This window comes from Paroedura picta, chromosome 13 (assembly GCF_049243985.1).
Source record: "Paroedura picta isolate Pp20150507F chromosome 13, Ppicta_v3.0, whole genome shotgun sequence".
NCBI lineage: Eukaryota > Metazoa > Chordata > Lepidosauria > Squamata > Gekkonidae > Paroedura > Paroedura picta.
The window spans coordinates 16,807,502-16,830,990 of NC_135381.1; the positions used below are offsets into that span (position 1 = coordinate 16,807,502).

General features: G+C 44.2%; 1 protein-coding gene across 4 annotated transcripts in view; it reads right to left on the minus strand.

The window, feature by feature from the left end:
* Nucleotides 1–23,334, minus strand: part of EIF4ENIF1 (eukaryotic translation initiation factor 4E nuclear import factor 1) — a 30,102-nt gene extending 6,768 nt beyond the window's left edge. Inside the window, exons 1-14 of one of the 4 annotated variants that reach the window (XM_077307850.1) lie at nt 23,168–23,334; nt 21,089–21,214; nt 20,358–20,431; nt 17,795–17,922; nt 12,252–12,547; nt 10,983–11,184; nt 10,299–10,474; nt 9,057–9,192; nt 8,649–8,828; nt 5,725–5,939; nt 3,222–3,293; nt 2,244–2,424; nt 1,851–1,930; nt 669–808 (exon numbers count right to left, since the gene is read on the minus strand). In XM_077307850.1, coding sequence (XP_077163965.1) covers nt 669–808; nt 1,851–1,930; nt 2,244–2,424; nt 3,222–3,293; nt 5,725–5,939; nt 8,649–8,828; nt 9,057–9,192; nt 10,299–10,474; nt 10,983–11,184; nt 12,252–12,547; nt 17,795–17,922; nt 20,358–20,431; nt 21,089–21,187 — 1,979 coding nt within the window. In that variant the 5' untranslated portion in view covers nt 21,188–21,214; nt 23,168–23,334. Of the gene's footprint in view, nt 1–668; nt 809–1,850; nt 1,931–2,243; nt 2,425–3,221; nt 3,294–5,724; nt 5,940–8,648; nt 8,829–9,056; nt 9,193–10,298; nt 10,475–10,982; nt 11,185–12,251; nt 12,548–15,049; nt 15,162–17,794; nt 17,923–20,357; nt 20,432–21,088; nt 21,215–23,078 lie in introns of those variants that run through there. The other 3 variants (XM_077307849.1, XM_077307851.1, XM_077307852.1) reach the window with 3 other exon arrangements.
* Between the last annotated feature and the right edge of the window lie 155 nt (nt 23,335–23,489).

The following is a 23,489-nucleotide window of genomic DNA, read 5'->3' on the forward strand; positions in this document are numbered from 1 at the left end:
CAAGGGATAGAGTGCACACTCACACACACACAAACACATTACATAAACAAACAAACAACAGTCTGACATTATATGAGAATGCAGCAGGGCTTGGGAACAACTGGAAGGTCAGGCTCTGGTCACCAGCTAAGTGGCTGCAAGAAATTTGCATTACAATTACCCTGCCTAGGCAAGCAGAGGCATGACTTAACCACTCTGGATGACTTTGCCCCACTGGAAAGAATAAAACTCCAGGTAAGTCCAACGTTTCATTTTCCTGGGCAAAACATCAAGCCTTTCTCCCTGACATTGTGAACAAATTAGCTGGACCTTTTACTCTAAGCACAGGGATAGCTAGGCTGGGAAGGTGAAAGACAAGCTACTATAACTTATCAAGTCCTTTCAGGCTCTACTCTGCTGGAATAGTTTCACTGAAAACCGTACTGACCAATCTGAGATCTGTAAAGAATGAACACAATGATGACAAAAGGCATGCTACTCCTACTCCAAAGTACATGGTATCATACCATGAGTACTGAGTACATGGAAATCAAATTTCAATTTTTTGAAGCCAGTACAGTTTCTTATTCCTAGATATTAGATCTGAATTTCAATGTGCACTCTTATGGACCATCTGCAAAAAAAGGGAGAAGCACTGGTTTACGATGGCAGATCTAGTTTAGGCTTACCTGTTCCTGAAGCCATCTCTGTTTTTGTCCATTTGTAGTTTACCAAAGCTTGGCTGGTAGAAGTTTGACATTTGCATGGCTAAGTCATGTGGTACAGAGTGCCCTTCCAATGCAGCTTGCTGTAATTCAAGTTGACTCACCTGAATTAAAGGAAATAACATGGAATAATTTAAAAGCAAAGCCTTGAGGTAATCAAGTGCTATTAAAAACTGGTTGGTATTGCATATTGCAGGATGCTAGTACTTAGTACTTAATGTGAAACTTTTAACATGACGTAGGTTCATACTAAGAGCCTCTTGTGGCACAGAATGGTAAGGCAGCAGACATGCAGTCTGAAAGCTCTGCCCATGAGGCTGGGAGTTCGATCCCAGCAGCCAGCTCAAGGTTGACTCAGCCTTCCATCCTTCCGAGGATGGTAAAATGAGTACCCAGCTTGCTGGGGGGTAAAATGGTAATGACTGGGGAAGGCACTGGCAAACCACGCCATATTGAGTCTGCCATGAAAAAGCTAGAGGCATCACCCCAAGGGTCAGACATGACCCGGTGCTTGCACAGGGGACACCTTTACCTTTTACCTTAGGTTCATACTAACAAAATAATATTTTCATATTACCACTGATGATTGTGAAGTGCAATTACAAAGAGGCAAATTATTCAGTCAAGCTAGAAATTCAATTGCTTAAAAGTTAAGCATTTTCTTGTGCTTCTCAATTCTACACAAGCTTCAATAAATCCAGTTTTGAGATATGGTTGGGTTTTCTAATGTAGTACATTTTTCCTTTTTCCAAAGAGCTCAGGGAATGTACATTGTTGTGCCTTCTCTTGTATGGCAAGTTAGGCCACAGGAAAGAATGAATGGCCCAAGATCACCCAGCAAGGAGAGAAGATTATTTAATTAATTTTGAATTCAGGCCTTCCAAATCCTGCTCTAGGATTCCAACCATACTAGCTTAAGCTGCGCGCGACTGCCGGGGGACCCCTTGCATAGCGCCCGCTGTATTTTTATTACAGCGGGCTTGATTACTAGTACCTTGAATAAAACTGCTGCTTAAAGGTGCTACTGGGCTCTAAATTTTTTTACATGTAATACTCATAATACTTTGTAATATATTATTTGATGATCTCTCTCTTCTGACTCACGTTTTCAGATGAGACCCTGAAAAGCAGATGTTCAAAACTCACCTGTGCTGCAGCTGGGCTTGCTGATTTCCGCATTCCCTGAAATGGATCGCCAAGCAACTGCTGAGAACCTGGTCCAAAGCCTACAAAGACAGTGAGCAGTTGACATTAAGTCCCTTTGGTACTTTTGTCCCAGAATATAGAAGGTTTTCTTGGCCAGATCTCTTGGACTGTGTGCTACTACAAGCTCAAAACAAACTTAATAGAACAAAGCTATAAGCTCTCTGAAACAGGAGAACTGACTTGATGACTTAGGCCAGCATGATAGTTTTGATGAAAATATTATTCAAAAGCTCTATAGTCTTGGTTGGAAGCTCTCAGCTGTACTGGATACCTATAGAATGAGATGTAATAAAGGCCATTTAGGAAGAAACGTTTCTAAAGGGAAGTATTTACCTATTGGAGAGGGGACTGGATGTCTCAAATAGTCAGCAGATGCAGCTCGAGTGGGAAACATCTGTGAAATTGGAGGAGATGGTACTCTTTGTCCAAGAAGTGATACAGGTTCCAAGCCACTCATCAAGCCACTGAGGACATTGGTGGACGTTGATCTTCCAGCAGGTGGCCCAAGGATCTCCTTTGAAGGAAAAAACCCATCAATTTAATGACTGCTTTTCCATGCAAGTGTTCTCTGAGGACTAAGGCTTCCACAAAAACATACATCGGAATCAGATGCAGTCTTGAGAACCTAGTCCTAGAACTGGCATTCTAAGCTGCCTGTTTCAATAAGTGCTTTCAGATAACTGGTAGGGAAACTTTTGCAAGTCATTCTTTCCAAAACAAATTAATATAGGTTTAAAGGCAGGCAGGGCAATAATTGAAAGGCTACAACACAGCTTGACTTCCAGTCCAGATCTGCTTCGCTAAGCTGTGAAGTTCGTAACCCTACTCCTGCTATAATATGCTTTTGCACAGCAAAGTTTCAAAATTAAATTTGTAATCACCCAAATCCATACAATGCACCAATGTAGTGGTGCACCAAAGAGCCAGTTTGGCGTAGTGGTTAGGAGCACCAACTTCCAACCTGGCGAGTCGGGTTTGATTCCCCGCTCCCCCACATGCAGCCAGCTGGGTGACCTTCAGCTCGCCACAGCATTGATAAAGCTGTTCTGACAGAGCATTAATATTAGGGTTCTCCCAGCCTAACCTCCCTCACAGGGTGCCTGCTGTGCGGAGCGGAAAGGGAAGGCAATTGTAAGCCACTTAAGAGACTCCTCTGAGAGAGAAAAGCGGCATAAAAGTATAAACTCTTGCTTTTCTAAAATTAACATTCCATCAAAGGACACAATAGGATTCCAATTTTTAAGTTTGCCTTTGACTATAAAAACAGGTCCCCCAATTGGCTCCTAACAAGTAAAAGATATTTCACACTACCTGTAAGATATTCTTTTTGGCTGGCTGGCCCGGCATCTCAGGAGGAGCTATCAAGTGGCTTTCAAGGGTTTGCTGGAAAGAAGGTTACATTTTTACGTATCATTTCCACAGATCAATGCTTATAAAACCATCCATAGCAACAAGTGTCAATTGAGAGCGTTGTGCCAGGCTCCCAAAGAGCAGCCAGCCAGTTCTTAACATGTGGCCTCAGACCTTGTTTACCATACCAGAAGTTAACTGACACTAGTACAATTGAGCCCTTAACGTGGTATTCAGCACAGCAGTGTTTAGGAGACAGTAGTATTTATGTGGAGCAATAAAGTTGTTAGTTTGTTCCTCTACTTCACCCATTCTTTGGTATATAGAATCCTATCTAATAAACCTGTAATCTGAGTGAAACATGCTGTCAATCAAGGGAAGTGCATAGTGCAGTCGCTTGCATAGCTCTCTTCAGCTCAGATATCTCAGAAGAGCAGATCTCATCTGATCGGATGATTGTCTCTTGGGATACGATAGTGGTCAAACCCTTTGGATCAGGAATACTATTTAACAATTCACTCTGAGGTTAACCATACTAGTTCAGAAATTGACTGTAGACAGAATTACTTGCCCTTCCCAAGCAGCTGTGGTCTTGCAAACTAGCCTACATATAGAAAACTGACAGCTAGAGCAGTGGTCCCCAACCTTTTTATCACCGGGGACCGGTCAACACTTGACAATTTTACTGAGGCTGGGGGGGGTAGTCTTTTGCCGAGGAGTGTTGCCGCCGCCTGAGCCCCGGCTCTGCTTGCTTTCCCGCTGATGCCCCCGACTTCCCGCAGCCCACTTGGGGGTACTGCCAGCAGTTGCTGCGCAGTGCCATGCCGAGGGGGAGCCCCAGCCATGGCAGCCGCCGGAGAGCACCAAAGGTGAGCCAGTGGCAGAGTGGCAGGGCAGCCCCTGAGGCAGCAGCCAAGGAGGAGGATGAGGAGCAGCCGCGGCCCTGTACTGACTGATCCACGGACCGGTCCCGGTCCTGGGGCTGGGGACAGCTGAGCTAGAGGACAAGCTGATGCTGCTACAAAGGAGTACCTGAATCAGGAGTCACAATGAGGAACAATACAAAAAGACATAGGTGTTATGTTGAACAGTCACATGTGGCATCTGAGCCACTGAGTATCATTGGTTTACTGCTTACAAACAGCATATAGAACTGCACAAAACTACTTCACATCTGCAAAGTAATTCCAGGAACAGTTCCTGTATCATGACACAGCCAGAAAGATTACGTATGTGTCAAAGACCACAGTCATAAGACCCTGGCAGTGGCAGCATGGACCCTGGACTTCACCACTTGCTCTTGAAAATTGCAGCTGTCAGTGGGCTGGTTCTCAGCATGTTGGCCAGCAGTTAACACTCACAGCTGTTGTTTAACCAGGTGCCAAGAGGCTGACAGCAAGCAGAACTCGCAGGGCGAGACAAGCTTCAGGCAGGTGCAGTGAACAGAAGAAAAGTGGACATAGGCAAGGGAGACAGCAAATGGAAAGGGACAGCAAGGGAGAGGAGGTATCAGAAGGGATAACGGGTATAAAGGAGGCTCTGTAGCAGTGGTTCTCAATCTGGGGGTTTGGGCCCCTTTGGGGGTCGAAAGAACCTTTCACAGGGGTCATGGCAGGGCAAGCAGCTTGGCCAGGGAGGCGCCATCCACACAACAGCCTTGCGGGGTAGATCGAGATAGTGTTCGTCTGGTCTTGAGCAGTGGAAAAGAGCAAGATCGGCATAGTGGGACAAGAGGCAGAACTGGACTGAGAAATCCAGGGAAAATACCAATTTATATCCAATCATGAACAATGGATCTTCATGCCATTGGTCAGTTTCCGTTTAATTTCTGTAAAAGAACAGCTGCATAATTTTATGTTTGGGGGTCACTACAACATGAGGAACTGTATTAAGGGGTCGTGGCATTAGGAAGGTTGAGAGTCACTGCTCTGGAGGAAGCAGAGTGATAGGAGAACTGTGATTGCAGGAAGCTCTCTACCCAGGAAGCAGAAGCTTCTCCAGGCTTGTAGGAAAGTCTTGTTCCCTTTTCTGAGGCTTGAAGGAACATCCCAACAAGAGTCACAGAAGGCGGTGTTCAATTGGATACGTCTCTGGGTCGTGAGAAGAGAGGACTCAGCCAGCTCATTTGAATCAAATGCTTCTTGAATTTTATGTGATTGAAGAAGAATTACTCCTTGCACCACCTCCATACTGGGGAATGTTGCGCTGAACCTGAAAGCTTCCACTTGCAATCAGGAAAAGTCTCAACCATACTGGCTTGTCTTCAGAGGCTGCAAGTCACTCAACTGCCTTGAGCTTACGTGTGGGGAGGGGACGTATATTAAACTAAAACCAATAAATAAAATAAAACAAAATTGAACACCTGTGTTTATAGCCTACTTGTTATACAACCCAAGCAAGCAGTTTCAGTTCACTCCAAACCTGAGCAGTGCATGGAATTTAGCGGCATGAGGTATTTACTTACATTGACTTTAGGTTGTGAAGGGAGCGTTCCACTTGCCTTCATAGTACTGACTAGCTTGTTGAAGGCAGACATATCACCATCCTTTTTAGGCTGTTGGGAGTTTGTCATGTTTAGTGCCTCCTCCATCTGTTCTGCCACTGTCCCCTCCTGCCCCATTTTCAGGCCTTTCAGTCCAGCTTCTACTTCTTCTACTGAAAGTACAACTCCTGAATGTGCTGAGGAAGGGGAGGAGGAAGAGTTAAAAACGTGGCGCCATTTAATGCGAGGCTCAGTGGTACCAGCAAAATCAAAACTGGAAGTTAGCATCAGCTTTGTTCAACGCTTGCTCCGGCAGCACAGATATTAAAATTGGAACGATAGAGAAGATAAGCATCAGCTTTGTTCCAGATCACTGTTCGGACTGGTATATTAAGGTCACGCAAAATTTAAGCTTATCAACATTTAATGAGGGGTTACTTTTCTCAGACCGTTCCAACATCAAATAAGGAAATAGTTCAAAGATATTGGTGACCCAAGTCAATGCATAAGTCCCATTTGTAAATATGCAAGAATTGCAAGCTAGTAAATAGGCTTGTGTCCTTCTTAAAAAGTATACAGCACTACACAATGCTACAATACAGTCATTGACATTAAAAGCATGAGGCACAGTCCAATGAGAAGTGCTCCTATGCAAACCCCATTTAAATGAATGGGACTGGAACCACAACACTTCCTGGTGAATTGTGCTCTAAGGCAGGGGTAGTCAACCTGTGGTCATCCAGATGTTCATGGACTACGATTCCCATGAGCCCGACAGAGTTTGCTGGCAGGGGCTCCTGGGAATTGTAGTCCATGGACATCTGGAGGGCCGCAGTTTGACTACCCCTGCCTTAAGGTTTCTTGATGGCCCTGGAAGGGTTTCCCATATGTGTGGGAGTTAATTTAATACATTAAAATGGCCAATGATGGGCTTGGAGGAAGTGGGAAGGGGAGGGGCCCCAGGTGGGCATGTACACAGCTATGCTCCCCAACCAGATTCTGCACAATTGCGCCACTTCTGGGGTTTCTCAATGCCTGAAGAATGTTTCAGGAGGTTCTCAATGGTAAAAAAGTTGCTCTAATGATGCTCCTAGGCAATGAGACAACATGCAATTTGAAAGCTAAAGCAAGGCACCAAGTAAGAATTTTAACCATTCATTCCACTCAAAAGCTCAAGTTAGAGATAGTTTAACTGTAACATTCTGGGAGAAGGGTGGGATAAAACTAATTAAATCAATGAATAAACAAAGTGGCCTTGATGGCTTTCATGATTTAAGCTTTTTTGACAAAAAAATTAAATACAGGATTCTTGTTAATGCCAGATACTTCATGTAGCCTACCCAGAGCATCTCTTTGCTTGTATGCAGATGAACAGTATGCAGCATATAGAAGTACGTATTCTATTTACAGAAGACTGTACTACTAGGCCATTTATTGATACTTCTGTATCCTGAGCCACAAGGATTACTCTGGAGAGCTGGAGATGATTGATTATATAAACTTAACAGATCATTCCATTTTCGTAAATACAAAATTGTATGTCATTGAACTCTAGCAAGATTTGGAATTTCATCACCACCTCAACAACTACTACTTTCTTCATCTCAGAAGCAGCTACCCAAATGACCAGCACCACAGTAGTCTGTTGTACACACTGTCTCGGATTTACCAAAGTGGTAGCATTTGTGCTTTTTCAGGAGCCTAATCAAGCAGCAAGTTGCCTACTTCTACCATAAAGCCCAGACAATCAAGACAGGGAATGCACTGCTGCATGAGACTGGCTGTCAGGATTCCCCGTACTAGTCATGCAAGACCACAAAAGCATCACTAAACAGCTCATGCTCTGTGCTTCAATGTCCAGCCATCTAGGCAAGAGGCTTCCAGTCAATGATCACAGGATGTGCCACAGAAGCACCAAGGAGGAGGCAGCAGTCTTTGGTTTCCGTTAGAAATTGCGTACCTAAGCAGAACACACACACATTTGGCTTTTAAGAAGCTTCACCATTTGCACAAACAAAGGCATATGTTCGATTGACATGCCTCTTTAAAAAGCGCATGTGGCAAAGTGGCAGCAGAAAAGTCATTTAAGTTGAGAATAAGACTTGGCAATAATGTGGGAAGAAGGTGTACCAAGGATCACTCTCTTCCTGGCATGCATACTAGTCCAGCATCTCTAGAGGGGTCATGGACATTTGATTCTTCCTGCTGATTAAGGCACACAGAAGAGTTGTTGAGCTCATTAGAAGTTTTGTTTGTACTCCTGTACTGCTGCTTACTTCCAGAGATTTTGAAATTTAAGCTCATGTAGAGCCTCTCGAACATGCATAAACCACATGCATGCAATTTCAAATCATCCATGCAAGTCTTCTGTTAACATGCAATTTAAAAACTTGGGGCCCCAACCACCAATAGACATTCCAGCAGGAGCATTCGTTATTAAAACTTTCTTTTCCCATCATTTTTTCCTCATGAGTATGGCTGCCATTTCATGTCCTAGCAAATTATTAATTCAGTTTTAAGGGCGATAACCCAAATAAAAGCCACAGACTTCGGATTAGCTGCTGAACGTGTTGCTTAAGTTACTGAGGCAACAGGTGTTTTTTGGTGCTAACTTGGAAGTGTAAATAGCAAGAGCTGCTCAACTCTCAAGCTTAGCAGTGCTTGACTTTTTCACCATCTTCCAATATGGAAACAAATTCAGGTGCCAGGTATGGTTGATACTGGAGCTTCATTTATAATCCTGCTGTCATCTTATGGATAAGGGTCAGACAATACCAAGGCAATGCAGATATCCATGGGAATCCCAGTAGTATTTAGTACTTCCTGGTTGAGAACCAGAACTTGGCAGTTGAACATGTTTTTGCCTAAGGCATCATAGGATCACAACAGCAGAAGGGAAGACTTACTGCTCTCTCTAAGCTTCTCCTTGTTGGCTGAGAGACTTGAGAGGAGGGGTTTTAAGTCCACTTTGGCTTTCTGTAGCATTTCTAAGATGTCCACTTTGTTTTCTGAATGGTCTTCCAAAGGAATGGGAGCAAAGTAGTTTCCAGAGTTCTGACCAGGGGACAGAATGCCTTGTTCTAGACCTGCAACAGCAAAAACCAGGAGGACTGCCTTGTGAGATTTTTTGCTAAGCAACCCGAAACACAATGAAGTTTCTCCTCTTCTTCGTAAAGATGTTTGACATGGTCGTCCAAGCTTTGCTTCAGAAGCTGAAGCATCATAATTTACACAGTCAGCAATCACTGAGGAAGAGTTTACAATCCTAATTTCTTCTAATAGAAAGAAAATGATACCTGAAAACACTGGGTTACCTGCCAGTCTTTCCAGTTCTTCATGAGGTGTAGATCTAAGGCTACTCGAACGGCTCCCGGAGCGACTAGGGTTAGAAAACCAGCGACTGAACCTGCTGGCAGAGACAGAGCCTTCCCCCAGGACATCTTCTATCATCTGAATTATGAGGGGAAATGAGCAACATTTCAGACAAAATTAAATCTGATGAACAAGTCAACATTCACAAAATCTCAGTAGAGTTGTTGGACCAGAATCTGCAATGCTTAGATCAATTTCCTTCCCAAAATTTGAATGGCTGCTTAGACAATGTAAATAGTCTACTTGCATACAGTAAGGAGTGTACATTTGGCTAAAACTGAGTAAAAAAAAAATCAGACAAGAATCATATCAGTATTTTCCGTTTACTCTTTCAGCCAGAATTTTAGCTATCCAAAATGTCCAAGCCTGAAAAACGCCAAAATTTTTCCGAACTACTGGATTGCCAACGTTTAAGGGCATTTAAAGGATTGCAGTTCCTTTAAATGTCTTCTGGGTAAACTCACAACCTGAAGGGATTTAAACGGACTGCAATCTCTTTAAATATCTTCTATGCCTTCTATTGAAACAGTGAAGGATAGGGGCAACTTCTCTGGGGGCCTATAGCATTTGACCCCTTAGTCCAAGCTTTCTGAAACTTGGGGGGAGGGGTAAGTGAGGTACCAGCAGCTATGGTGCAAATTTGGTGCTTCTACCTCAACCTCCCCCCCCCCCCAGTCTGAGATACCCCTGGATTGATTTTCCATTTACCCCATTGACTATAATGGTCCCTATAGGGGATTCCCAACTATTTACTAATCTTAATCATACCAATACTGGTATTCCAGAATATCAACCCAGTGACTACTTTAATTGGGGCAAGAAGATTAAATTTTGAATGCCAATGAACAGTTTTGCACATCTTGTTTTATTCTAAAGCAATCCCACCTCCATACAGCATCTGCAATTCCCTTTATTTGTACTGAGTACAGAAAATTTCTGCTAACCTTTCCCTCAATCACATGCTTGAAAAGCACAAAGTTTTTTTAGAAGGTGTGATTCAGTGACATGTGCAGTTTTCACAAGGAGAGTGTGAAGTAGTACAACTTTTCCCCTATGCACATAAGTGGACTACGTAAGTGTCAGAACAAGTCTAAGCGTGTCATATGGATATGGAACTGTTATATGAGCTGTATATGCTTTAGTACACAATGGCACCCATTTTAGGAGACTATTGTGATACTTACTGAAGCCAAGCCTGGAACACTCTTATCCAGATTAAAGAACTCATTGAAATCAAACTCTCCTGGAGCCGGTTCTGGAGCTGGTTCTTCTCTTGGGCCTTCCTGGTCTGTTGCCATTTCCTGGCCCAGAACACCCCGTGTTTCTTCCTCTTCTGGTACTCCACCATTGCATTCTACAGCTTGGAAAAATAAAACACAGCCATAATAATTTCCAGAAGAAGCCCAAGCCACTACGTTTCACCTCCTGGAACTCAGTTATGTTTACAAGTACTGTATATTTAGTCCACAGAAAGTTCCTTCAAAAGGAGAGTTAAACTGCATTAGTTTAGTGCTAAATTTTGAAGAGCAGAAGCTCTTGATGACACCTTCTCTTCCATAACCTTGCAATCATGCCCTAAGAAAAAATAATGAACTTAAATAAAAAAAACTCTAAACAGAATTCCTTTTCAGTGAGTGGGAAACACAGCATTACGGTGTACCCAAGTGGAGCACAGATTCAAGCCCCAAATACCGAACACGTGTTTAGAAGACCATTGCCAGACTAGTCCTACAATGCTGATGATCTACCTTATAGATGCAACCATGAAACGCTGCATTTGGTAAAGTTTAGTGACTAACTCACATTCAGTAACTGTTCTTGCTGGACATCTTAGCTCCAGCCCATCTACATTTCAGTGTGTGAAATACCTTCCTTCAGAGAGGTTGTGCGCCGCCTTGCTCGCTTTCTTCCTTTGTGTTCTTCTTCTAGAATTTTATCATCAAAGCCAGTCAGCTCAATGGTTTCTGACTGACTTGTGGGGCCAGCAGAGAACCATTCTGGTTCCTCTTCTGTGTAAGAGTCATTCCTTCGACGTTCCCCAAAGACACGCTTGTTGTCCCCAAATTCTCTCTAAGGAAAAACAGAATAGGAAAGAACAGACTCTTGATTCTCTGTAACATCTGGGGGATACATTCCCAAAGAGGTAGAATGTTTAAAAATCCTCAAAGAATGGGAAGAAAACATATATACACCTCTCAAAAGGCATATACGTACCTCCCAGAATGAATATACACCTCTCAGAGGTATATAATTAATTTACCTTTTCTAGTATCTTAGTGTCAGATGTTCACGTTAGCATCTGTGAGTTTCATTAAAAGTTCTATATATTGCCCTGAACTGGTTGGTCCAGGCTAGCCTGATCTCATCAGATCCCAGAAGTTAACCAGGTTTAGTCTTGGTTAATATTTGGATGGGAGACCCATCAAGGAACATCTGGGATTACTACATAGAGGCAGGCAATGGAAAACCACTGCTGCTCATCTCTTGCCTTGAAATCCTATCAAGCTGCCATAAGTGTGCTGTGATTTGATTATGTTTCCACAACCATTCTCTATTTCTCATAACCTATGCAGACAAGAAGTCTAATTCAGTATTCTATCTCCATCTAAACTCCCCTGAACAATATATGAGCAGAGCAAGATGTTGGTATCAAGCCAACAGGAAGTCACCTACACCAGTCTCCCCCTAACCCACGGGGGAAGGCACGGGCACAAACGCACAGCTGCTGCACCTGCGTGTTTGTGCCCGCCAGCACGCTGGCACCCGCACCTCCCTGCCCCCCCCGGTCCCCGGCCCAAAAAAGGTTGGGGACCACTGACTATGAGACACATGTTTGTAACCAATTTTTGCCTTGTAAATGAAAATTTTTAAACTTACATGTTGTTATTTAGAACATTTTCATTCATCCCAAGAGAGAATCTGACAAAGTGCAAAGTGATCTTTACCTGTCAATTCAACTGTACTGCAGTTTTCATGCAGCACAAGATCCACCTCATTTATGAACCACATTAGTTTCCTGCACAACTGTAGGTGTCTGCCTGATAATTTGCCATCTCTGCCTGAAGGAAATCTGCCTACTATTGATAGGAAAGAGACACCAAACTCCAGCAAGCATTGTGCTGAGATCAAATACTGACCCTGAAGCGCTTCTCTTTGTACTCCCTGTCACGATCTTTATCTCTTCCATCTCTTCCATCTCTTGAGTCCTTCTCACTATTTCGGTGGTCTTTATCAAAGTTCCGAGCAGAAATTATTCTCCCACTGCCAATCCTGCGGCCACCAATGACACGAACACAGTCATTGTCCTTTTCCAGTGGACTCCCTGCTCGGCGTGAGCCTACAGCAGCAGTCACATGGCAGCCCCCTCCAAAGCTTCGCCTCTGTGGACTGAGCACCACATCCATGTCATCTTCTTTTACCCGCTCCCTAGGATCTAAAAATTTGGAATAGGGTTTTAGCCATTTTGCATGCTAACAATAGTTTAATAAGCTCAATAAAACAAAAACTGCTTCTTTCAAGTACAAAATTTTGCCACTTTGGATAATTTAATACTAATTCAAAGATGAATCTGAGTTAGAGATAGGAGTACACTGGATACAGGTTTAATACATCAAGAGCAAGTATTTAGATACTTGAGAATTTACCAGAACTTGCTTAATCAATTTTTTTACTGCTGCTTGGAAATGTTATTCTCTTCAGCTTTTTGTTGCATATTTGTATTCTTTATAATGACATCTAGAGAGCCTCTTGTGGCACAGTGGTAAGGCTTGGAGTTCGATCCCAGCAGCCGGCTCAAGGTTGACTCAGCCTTCCATCCTTCCGAGGTCGGTAAAATGAATACCCAGCTTGCTGGGGGGTAAACGGTAATGACTGGGGAAGGCACTGGCAAACCACCCCGTATTGAGTCTGCCTTGAAAACGCTAGAGGGCGTCACCCCAAGGGTCAGACATGACCCAGTGCTTGCATAGGGGATACCTTTACCTTTATAATGACGTCAGTTCAAATAAGGTGGTAGTTTTCATGGGTTTCAGATGAAAACATTTCTGCCTATAATTTCTTCCACCTAGTGTGCGTATGGGTGTGGCGGGCGAACACTTTACACAACAGAGCTTCCCTGCTAAATTTCAGACAGTGGAGACAGGAGAAAGGGTTCATTTTTTCAAGCCATTATGAATTTCCCTTGCAAAGCAGACATATGGAAACATATAGTGATGCTTCCTCACCCCTTCTCACCATAAGGTGTTCTGATATAGGTGTGACCTATTTAAACAGAAATTTCAAGGGATGTTAAATTCCCCCTGGCCATTCACTTCTGCATCCTTCTGTTCCCGTCTAACAACGTACTTTTCTGTAATCATCCAACACATAGTAACAGCACATCCACATACATAAAATCGTGACCGTATGCCCTGATCAAATGCTGAAGGTACTGAAGCGTCCCATTGGTGGAATATCCCCCACAGGGCCAATTGCTGCTCTTGCTCAGGATTCTGCACCCCCCTCCCTTCTGGCCTGCTGTGAAGGGAGCCTCTTAACAGCCCTTGATTGAGGAGAGAGACGTGTTTCTGTAGGCAATGCAAGGGAGTCTGTGGGCATGTGTGTGCCTTTCTTTTGAGGGGGCAAGCTTCCCCCTTCTGCCTAACCATTGGCTTACAGGGAGACCACTGAAAAATCCCTACTCACTTAAAATACTGCTGTGGTTGGCCTTGCTGCTTGAGGGAAGGTGCAGCCAAGCTATGCATGTCTCTGCCACTCTGCCAAAATTTGAGGCCTGCCGCACAAGATTGTTGTGCAGATGAAACGGGATGCTGTTGCGGGGGTGCTTTTCCTTCCTGTTTCATTTGCACAACAATCCTGTGCCTCAAGTATTTCATCTACACAACAATCTGTGTGGGAGGCCTCACCTTTTTCTTTTGCACAACTACCCTGTCCACTCTCCAAAGCAGCCATTTCTACCTGGAGAGTTAATCTTTATAGTATGGAGATGAGCTGTAATGCCAGAAGAGCCCAACCTGGAAGTTGGCTACCCCGGGTTAGAAATATTCCTTGAGATTTGAAAGTGGGACCTCAAAAGGTATAATGCCTCCACAGCCCCTGACCAGCCACATAGTGCCCCGGGCCTATTTCAGGTCAAGAAAACATTGCAGAGAGGAGGTAAGCTTGCCTGATAGGTGAAGGTTAATGTTCTGGAATTCAACACTTCCAAGGTGTGCTTGAACCTGACTTGGCTCAGGACTGTTATGCACAGAGAGGCCTCCTGTTAGGGTTGCCAGCTTCCAAGCAACGCACAGAACCGACACCAAACCATGAGCTAACGCCTGTTGCATTACAGCACACAATGGACTTTACTAGTTAAAAAGATTTTTAAAATTCTTATATGCCACTTTTTTCTACCCGAAGAAGTCTCAGAGTGGCTTCCAATCGCCTTCCCTTTCTCTCCCCCCAGCAGACACCCTGTGAGGGAGGTGAGGCTGAGAGATCCCTGATATTACTGCTCGGTCAGAACAACTTTATCAGTGCTGTGGCGAGCCCAAGGTCACCCATCTGGCTGCATGTGGAGGAGCATGGAATCAACCCCGGCTCGGCAGATTAGAAGTCTGCACTCCTAACCACTACACCAAGAGAGTCTATCACCCTTCATCCACTGTGAGGGACTTTTGGGATCTCCCTCTTGCACCCGAGGGGTATGCCACATTTAGGTTGCCCCTCCACGGGTCCCACAGGACACTGAGAGCCAATAAAATACACCACAGCCAAATGTTTGTACAGAAGTATTTTAAAAGATATTTTAAGGCTACAACAAAACACAGTAGCACTACAAATAAAACAATGTGACAGAGTCCAAAGGAAAAACCCTAACTATATCTTGTCTCCCCTACAGCTGGGAGACAAGCATAGTCCAGGAAAGTCTATCTCCTCTAAGGAAATACTTTACCCAATATGTGCATTTCAGAGTCTAAACTGATCAGAGTCCTTGTGGATGGAAGCCAGGACTCGCAATGAGGCTGCTCAATTAAAAAAAAAAACCTCCTCCAGTTTTAGTTAGCCAAGGGTTTTGATGTGCTGGGCTGAGGCAATTAAGATGATCTAATGAGGCAACGCGAACCAGCTGGTCCCAATAACATTCAGGTGCAAAGAGGCCAAGCAATCTTGATGTATTGCAAATCCCGGCAGGGAAGTCTTTGGCTGATGGCTTAAAGATATATTGCCAGAAATTGCCACCTTTCCTGACCAATGCTGTATTTGTAAGTGCCAAACACCAGCCTGTCCTCACTTTCACATACTCTAGTTCTACAGCAGAAGAAGAGTTGTTTTTTATATCCCGCTTTTCACTACAAGGAGTCTCAAAGCAGCTTACCATTGCCTCCCCTTCTTCTCCCCACAACAGACACCCTGTGAGATAGGGTGAGAGCCCTGACATTACTGCTGTGAGAACAGCACTATCAGGACTGTGATTAGTGCAAGGTCACCCAACTGACTGCATATGGAGGAGCAAGGAAACCCGACTCTCCAGATTAGAAGCTATCACTCTTAACCACTTAACTACTACACTACCCTCTCAACAGGAGAATTCCCGGAAGAGCTAAAAGAGGCAGTGGTTTGCCCGCTGCGCAAAAAACCATCCCTGGACCTGAGACAACCCATCAATTATCGTCCCATCTCGCATTTAGTGTTTCTGGGGAATATGCTTGACAGAGATGTTGTGGACCAACTGTCAGCATACTTGGAAGAAGTTCCGGTCTTAGGCCCATCCCAGTCTGGTTTCTGGCTCTGTCTAGGGATAGAGACATTGCTAGTAGCCCTGCTGAATGACCTCCATCACCAGTTAGACCAGGGTGGATTGGTACTGCTTGTTTTATTAGACCTTGCATAAGCATTCAACACAGTCAACCATAGCTTTTAGCTCACCGCATCTCCGATTAGAGGGACTGCCCTTCAGTGGCTGTTTTCCTTCCGCCGGGATTGCGGAGAGGGAAGCAATAAGAGAGAGTTCATCAAGCCGTACCAGCTGAAATGTGAAGTCCCTCAGGGAGCAGTTCTCTCTCCAATCCTATTTAATATTTTTATGCGCCCTCTTGCTCAACCGGAATGGAAGTTTGGGCTGGGTTGTCACCAATATGCTGATGACAATCAGCTCTTCCTCCTGATGGATAGCTTCCCTGATTCTCCCCAGAACCTTTAGCCAACTGCCTGGAAGTAATGACAAGGTGGCTCAAGCAGAGTCACCTGAAGCTCAGCCCTTCAAAGATGGAGGTCCTGTGGCTTGGCAGGAAGGGTCCAAGCGACGAAGGATGCCTAGCCAACTTGGACCAAGTGCAGCTATCAGTGGCCCACTCTGCCAAGAAACTCTGATTCTCGATGCTTCCCTCTCAATGGAGCCTCAGATTAATACAGTAGCGCGGCTGGCATTTTGCCACCTTCACCAAGCCAAACTACTAGAGCCCCACTTGGCCCAGGAACACCTCGCCACAGTGATCCATGTGATGGTTACCTCTAGGCTGGACTTCTGCAACTCGCTCTACTCAAGCCTGCCCTTAATCTTAATCCGGAAACTACAGCTAGTCCAGAATGCAGTGGCCAGGGTACTTACAGCACCACCATGGAGGTCCTACATTCGGCCCATCCTCCTACAGCTGTGCTGGCTTTCGATCAAATCCCAGATCAAGCTTAAGGTTCTGGTTATCACCTTTAAGGCCATATGAAGTCTGGGCCTAGCGTACCTGAGGGATCACCTTTCTGCCTACACCCCTCAAGAAGCCTTATGCTCCACTACCTTCAACGACTTGGTGACCCCTGGCCCCAAGGAAGCTCGCATGACCTCAACCAGGGCCAGAGCTTTCTCCATCCTGGCCCCCACCGGGTGGAACAAGCTCCCAGAGCAGTTCTGCAAGGCCTGCAAAAGGGACCTCCTCTGCCAGGTATTTGGTTGAGGTTGACCTCAACCAATCACTTCCCATTGGCCTCCACAGCCTCCCTCCTATGGGAACCACTGCTGATTCGTCCAACCCACAGGGCCATCAAAATGCAATAGTTGATTTAAAGTTCTACTGTACTATTGTTGTGCTGTACTATTATATTGTCTATTGTTGCCACAGCATTATTATTGTTACAACAACTGAGATATCTATACTGTTCCAGGTTTTATGTAAACCACCCTGAGCCTTAAGGGAGGACGGTATATAAATATATAAATCACACAAATCCCCCACCTTCTACTTCACACATGAAGGGACAAACTAGGGCCTGAGTCCAGGCTGCTTTCAGAGAAGAAATAAAAGAATCAGTGCCCTTGAAAGATCCTTATTGTGTATTTTTATGCTGCTGATAGAGATGTCCTCCAATCTGTATGATTGCATGTAAGCGGCAACCCATCCATCAAGGATGTATCTGCTGCCTTTCTCCCCCCTAGTAGCCATGGAGAAGTAGAAACAACTTAACAGGAAATGGAAACAATGAAGAATGTAGCTATAGACTTTGTGCTGCTACCAGAAAGAGAGCCAGGTCTCACCTAGTTGGTTCAGAACTAAAAAGTAATTTAATTCTGGCTTATTAATCTGAGATAATAAGATAGGACACATTTGGATGTACTGCCCTGGTACACCTTAAGACATGAAAGTTTTCTATCAATATTGTCGCAGTGTAGATTCATAGCATCCAAATGCATTTGTGATACACTCACCTACTATCTTGCGCATAAGGGAAGTCCGATCTGCATCAGAGTCTTTTTTAAGTCCTTCCACTGGTGAAGTCCTCCCAGAATTTGGATACAGTGATGCATGCCATTTTTCAGGGTCCCAGACACCATCACTGCAGGGTTGCAAATATAACTTTATCATTTTAAAACTCTACATATTACCTAAACATTGTAATATGCAACTGTTTCCTCATCTTCCTTAAGGATACTTGCTGTGATATCTATTGATTTGATTTTTATACCGCCCTTCCATATGGCTCAGGGCAGTTATACTAGAGTTGACAGCTCTGAGCCTAACACAATTTGTATTCCAAAACAAGATGCTCCCACTAGTCAGTTAAATCTTCAATTTAGGATAATACATACATACCATACCATATCATGCCACACTTGAAATATATTAGGCTACTTTTGAATGTTCCTCTTCCTCAAATGAAGAACTATATCTAGAGCTGGGAAACTCCTAGTCAACAGAAAGCCAACTGTAAAGTCACTTGAACTTCCATTGGAGATATGCACTAAACACAAGTACAGAAGTTTCCAAATACAACTAAAATAAATCTAATCTATCAGAGATACACAAAATTTAGGCCATCTCTGGGCTGAAGCTCATTTAGCTAAGGGGAAAACTTGCTAATCCTAAGGAGAACCAACAAAGGCAAGCCTAAACATCCTACTTCAAGATGGAACTTACTATGAGTATTTTGGTATTTCATTCTTCTAGAGAGAGATACTCATCTATGCGAAGTGCAACAGTGGTATCCTGCTTCCAGAAGCTACTTGGGGAAAGGACAGGATATGAATCTAGCATTAAAGGGTACTTGTTCAATGTCCCCCTGCAAGCTTTGTGGCAGACAGGGGATCCAGCAATCTCATTACTGCATCACCAGTGCTTGCTCAACTAAATTTCTTCACTCCCAAGGAAGCCTAGGTAGTCACATAGGCATTTAATCTTCTTACTAATCTTTCTTTCAGTACTCAATAAAAGCACTACCCAAATGGTACATGTATCCAACAGCATGGCCTGTAGAGAACATCCATGTGGTAGCGACTGCTGCTGTAGCCTACCTATTCAGAAAACCTATAGAAATACAATCCCCCTCAAACTGGTATCACAACTTTAGTCCCTTGTCAGTCTATCTTAGATATGTACTTTGGGGAATTCCTTTCCCATGAGTACACTGGGGCGATATAACTATGTATGAAGAGAAGAACCCTAGTTTAATGAGAACAAATGATTGCGTTTGAGCTTGTCCTTTGGGAATATTAAGCCACAACTCTTTAAGATACACCTTATCACAGAACCCCAAGACTTCGGCTAGCCCTGACTGGAAGAATGCTATATACATCAACCTACAAAGGTTCCTCCAGCTCATTTTCTAGCTAATAGATTTATACTGTGCAAAACGAATACAACTTCTGCCACTTCAGGACTGTGTCAAACTTGACAAACTCAACTTTTCATTTCCATGGACAAAGCTACTCTAGGTTTCACTGGAAAATGAGCCTGAGATAAGAAATATAGAGTGACAAGAGGAATCGGAGTTAGTCCCCACTATTTCCTTAAATTCTGAGACACAAAATGCCTCATTTGGAACACTTTTTATTCAAGAAAACCTCATCTTGGGATGTCACTACCTCCTCCAATATAGCTTTCTCAACATGTTCTGGTATAGCTGGATCTTCTAGGCCAGCCTCTCTCAACTTTTTAACCACTGAGAAACACCTGAAACATTCTTCAGGCTTTGAGAATCCCCAGAAGAGGTGCAATCATGCCGAATATAATTGGGAAGCATAGATGTGTACATGCCCACCCAGGGCCCCTTCCCTTACCACCCCACTCCAGGCCCAGATCATATCACCTGATAAAAATGAAAAAATAAAAGAAAAAGAAAACCCTCACAAACACACAGGAAACCCTTCCAGGGCTTTTCACAAAACCCTGGTTGAGGTAGCCTGTTCTAGGCAAAGCAAGGCTAATATCTTTCACTCTAGCATTAGCTTCACTGCTCAAGCCTTCACAGATCACTTTACTATTAACTATTATTTAGCTGTACTCGAGATTACATTATTATTTAACACCAAATGTGAAGTTCTTTAAAATATGGATTCTATCCATCAAGCAAGCTGCCCAGTGGTAGATGCCACACAAGCAATCAGGTCTTATCTCCTTAATAAAAAAGCAATTGAGACTAGCCAGTCTTAAACCACAAGTATCTCCTACTATAATCCTGAAATATGGCAATTCAGGTTTTGCATATTTTAAATCAATTTGTATCTCTGATGGCCATTAGATGGAAGACAAAAAGTGTTCAATACGCTTACATTTCCAGATCTGTAGGCATCCAGACACACTATACAACACTGTTCATATGTATTAGTGTAGATACAGTTATGGTATCTTACTAAAAGTCAAGATTGATAAAAGAATTAAATTCTCACAAAACCTGCCTTCAGTAGAACTTCCAAAATGTCTACAGGATTAATGTTAGCAGCATTACAGACCTGTAGCAATTGCAGTTACACATAGTTACTTTAGTAGAAATACCTGTCATATTTTTCAGAAAGACATGATGGCCTCTGTTTAGAATAGGGACGTTCTTTAATGTCCAAGAGTTCTTCCTAAAGAAAAGAGAACAAACATTCTCACATTCCAAATTGTGGAATCAAGACTTAACTCTAGATCAGATTTCTATTCAGCCAATGTAAATAGCAGGAGTATGGTTTGTTTCTCTTCCAATGGGTTTATATCCTCTGCTGGAGCCTTACGGTTCAAGAATATGGCAAGAATATCCTGCAAACATTAACTTAAAAATATCAATTTTTGAGCATTGGATATGGTTTCATTCAATACATTCGTACTGCTGAACACACATATTACAGGGTAGTAAAATGGGTCCACTGAGAATTTCAGGAGACCGCTCAATGTTCAATTCATTATCCATATAAGCCTCCCTGCAGTCTTATTTCTTCTGTACGTTTTATGTCCTGTATTCTGGATTGATTATTTACATCAACACTGTAATCTAGATTCTTACTTAAAAGCCACTCAGATTTTCATACATCTTGTTGTCCAATACATTGCATTTGTGGAGACAAGCTCCATGGTTTTTAACGAGGCCTTTGGCCATCTGAATTTACAATTAAAGTGCCAGGCAGGTTTGGAGGCAGAAATGACTAAATATTAGCTGTTACATTGCTACCAACAGATGAACACATGTTAGCAGCAAGCCTCAATCAACAAAAATCATTTGAACTAAGCAAGAGATAGCAGCTTACTTTTGTGTAACGATGAGGGAATTTCATTGCACTAATTCTGCTAATATCAAGCAAAGTATCACCATTCACAGCTTCTGTCAAGGCACTCCGCTTATCCATAATTGTTTGAAGACTCGGAATATGCGCCTGTCCAAAGAAAGTAAATGAAGCATAACATTAATGTTTTATGATTGTTCAGGGCTTTATGGGGGATTGTTGTTACCCACCATGAATCACTATGTAGAAGTAGCAGATTATAAATGTAAATATAAAAATATAATATAATATCTTATAACTGTGCAACAGAGTTTCGCCATACATGTTTCTTGTTACTCATATCCATACTACAGATCATGGATAATTTTTTTTTGCAAATGGGGGTCAATTTAGCAGTAGAAAAATTAAAGGAATTTGAACATATTATGAAGTATCCAATTTTAGTACCTTTCAAGCTGTAAACAGAACTCTGCCCTCTTTACACCAGTTTCTAGCTTTGCCTGAAATTTCTTCACACAGCTAAATGACATAGGACCAGGACATTTGAAAGACTGCTTGCTTCCCCATATTCCTGTAAACCATTCAAGATCACAGGCCCAATCACTATACCTCAACTGTTAAATACCCTTCTCTCAGTCATCTGGAGCCAGACTTCATGCTGTTGCATTATTAAATAAAAGGCATTTGGGAAAACCCATAACTTTTTGTTAAATTGTGAGTTGGATTATAGCTTGTTTATTCTGCCAGCTTTGTGCTTGTAGTTGGCTAGTTAATTTCATTCAAACTTATTGTAATAGTTTCTTGCTTTGCTTGTGACACATCTTGCTGCCTCCCTTTTATCTATGGAGGCTCTTAAACTCTTATTTGGGGTCTGCACTCAAGACACTACTTATATTCATCAGTGTATAATCTGCCACTAGAGCAACTGGGATACAAGCACTGACATGAACAATTAAGTCTCTTACACTGTACTTAGCCAGCAACCAGTTACATGAGAAACTCCTCCTGTTAACATTCTTCACTTGCTTCAGTATATTTAAAACAAGAATATTTACATGGTGTGTATAATACTCTTGGGCAAAGCATTTCTACACCCAGACAGTTGCATGTCTAAACACTGACAGAATGCCACCTAAAGAGCAAGGTTGATCCAGTACAGCACAGTCTGCACTACAGCACTTAGTGAGCATGGTGCTTTACTCAAGTTTCTACACCCTTCCACCAGTGCAAACTACGTCTGACAACTAGCATCATCTCCCCCCTTCCCATGCCAGACACACCCCTTACTGTGCTGGCAAGACTAAAGCCGATCCTTGGATGACTTAAAAGCAGGCTTAGCCAACCTGTGGTCCTCCAGATGTTCATGGACTACAATTCCCATGAGCTCCTGCCAGCAACACTGGCAGGGGCTCATGGGAATTGTAGTCCATGAGCATCTGGAGGACCACAGGTTGACTACCCCTGACTTAAAAGCAACTCGTGGCTCCCAACAAAGGTAAAGTAACCTACTCCTTCCTCCTGCGTCGCACGAACAGCCTAAAAACCAGGACTTCCTGAGAAGTTCCCCCTAGTTCGGAGCGTGGCCTGGAAGGTCTCGTTTACACTTTCATTCCGGCCAAGCGTCCCGGGCGAGAGAGGGAAAGAGGCAGGAGAAAAGGAAGCTTTGGGATGGCCAGGCGGGCAAGCCTTCCGTACTCTGCGAGGGGCCTGACAGGACCGAAGACTGGGGCGGGCCGGTGGGTTGGTGAGACGCGCTTCGATCGCGGCCGGCCCCCTGTCGCTGCGCTACACGGAGGCTGGACACGGAGCAACTACACCCGGGAGGCGGAAGCAAGGAAGGTGCAGCCTTCAACTCCGGGGGGGGGGGAAAGAGAGGGGGGAACTTCCAGGCCGCAACCCCCCTCCCACCCGAGGCAGGGACCCCGCAGGTGACTCAGCGGAACCCTCCCCTGGGCCAGGCCTCGCACCCCCCACCCCGGCCGCTTCCGCCCGCCAGGATCGCTCCGGGACTCACTGTGGAGAAGGCGGGTCCCCGCCGCAGCGCTCGCCGGTCTTCCCGCCCCTTCCCAGCCACGGGGCCTGTCGTTGCCCCAGCCCCACTACCTCCTCTCTACGCTGGGCAAGGCTCGCCCCGCTCCGTCGTCCCCCTGGGGCGGCTCCCTCACGCGCCTCTTCTCATTCCTCCGCCGCCGCCGCCTCGCACTCTCAGCCGCCGTAACCGGGGCCTTCATTCCCCACCCCTCCCCCCTTAAATGGGCACGGCGCATGCGCCGGGCTCGGCTTCCTCTCTCGCCGCCTCCCGCCCGCGTGCGCGCGCAGCACAGTTTTCTTCCGCTGAACCGAATGGGGTCGTCCTCGGCATGTGCCTGACTCGACGGGCGGCGCTTGCCCGGAGGACAAATCTCTGAAACGCCTCCTAGTCTCC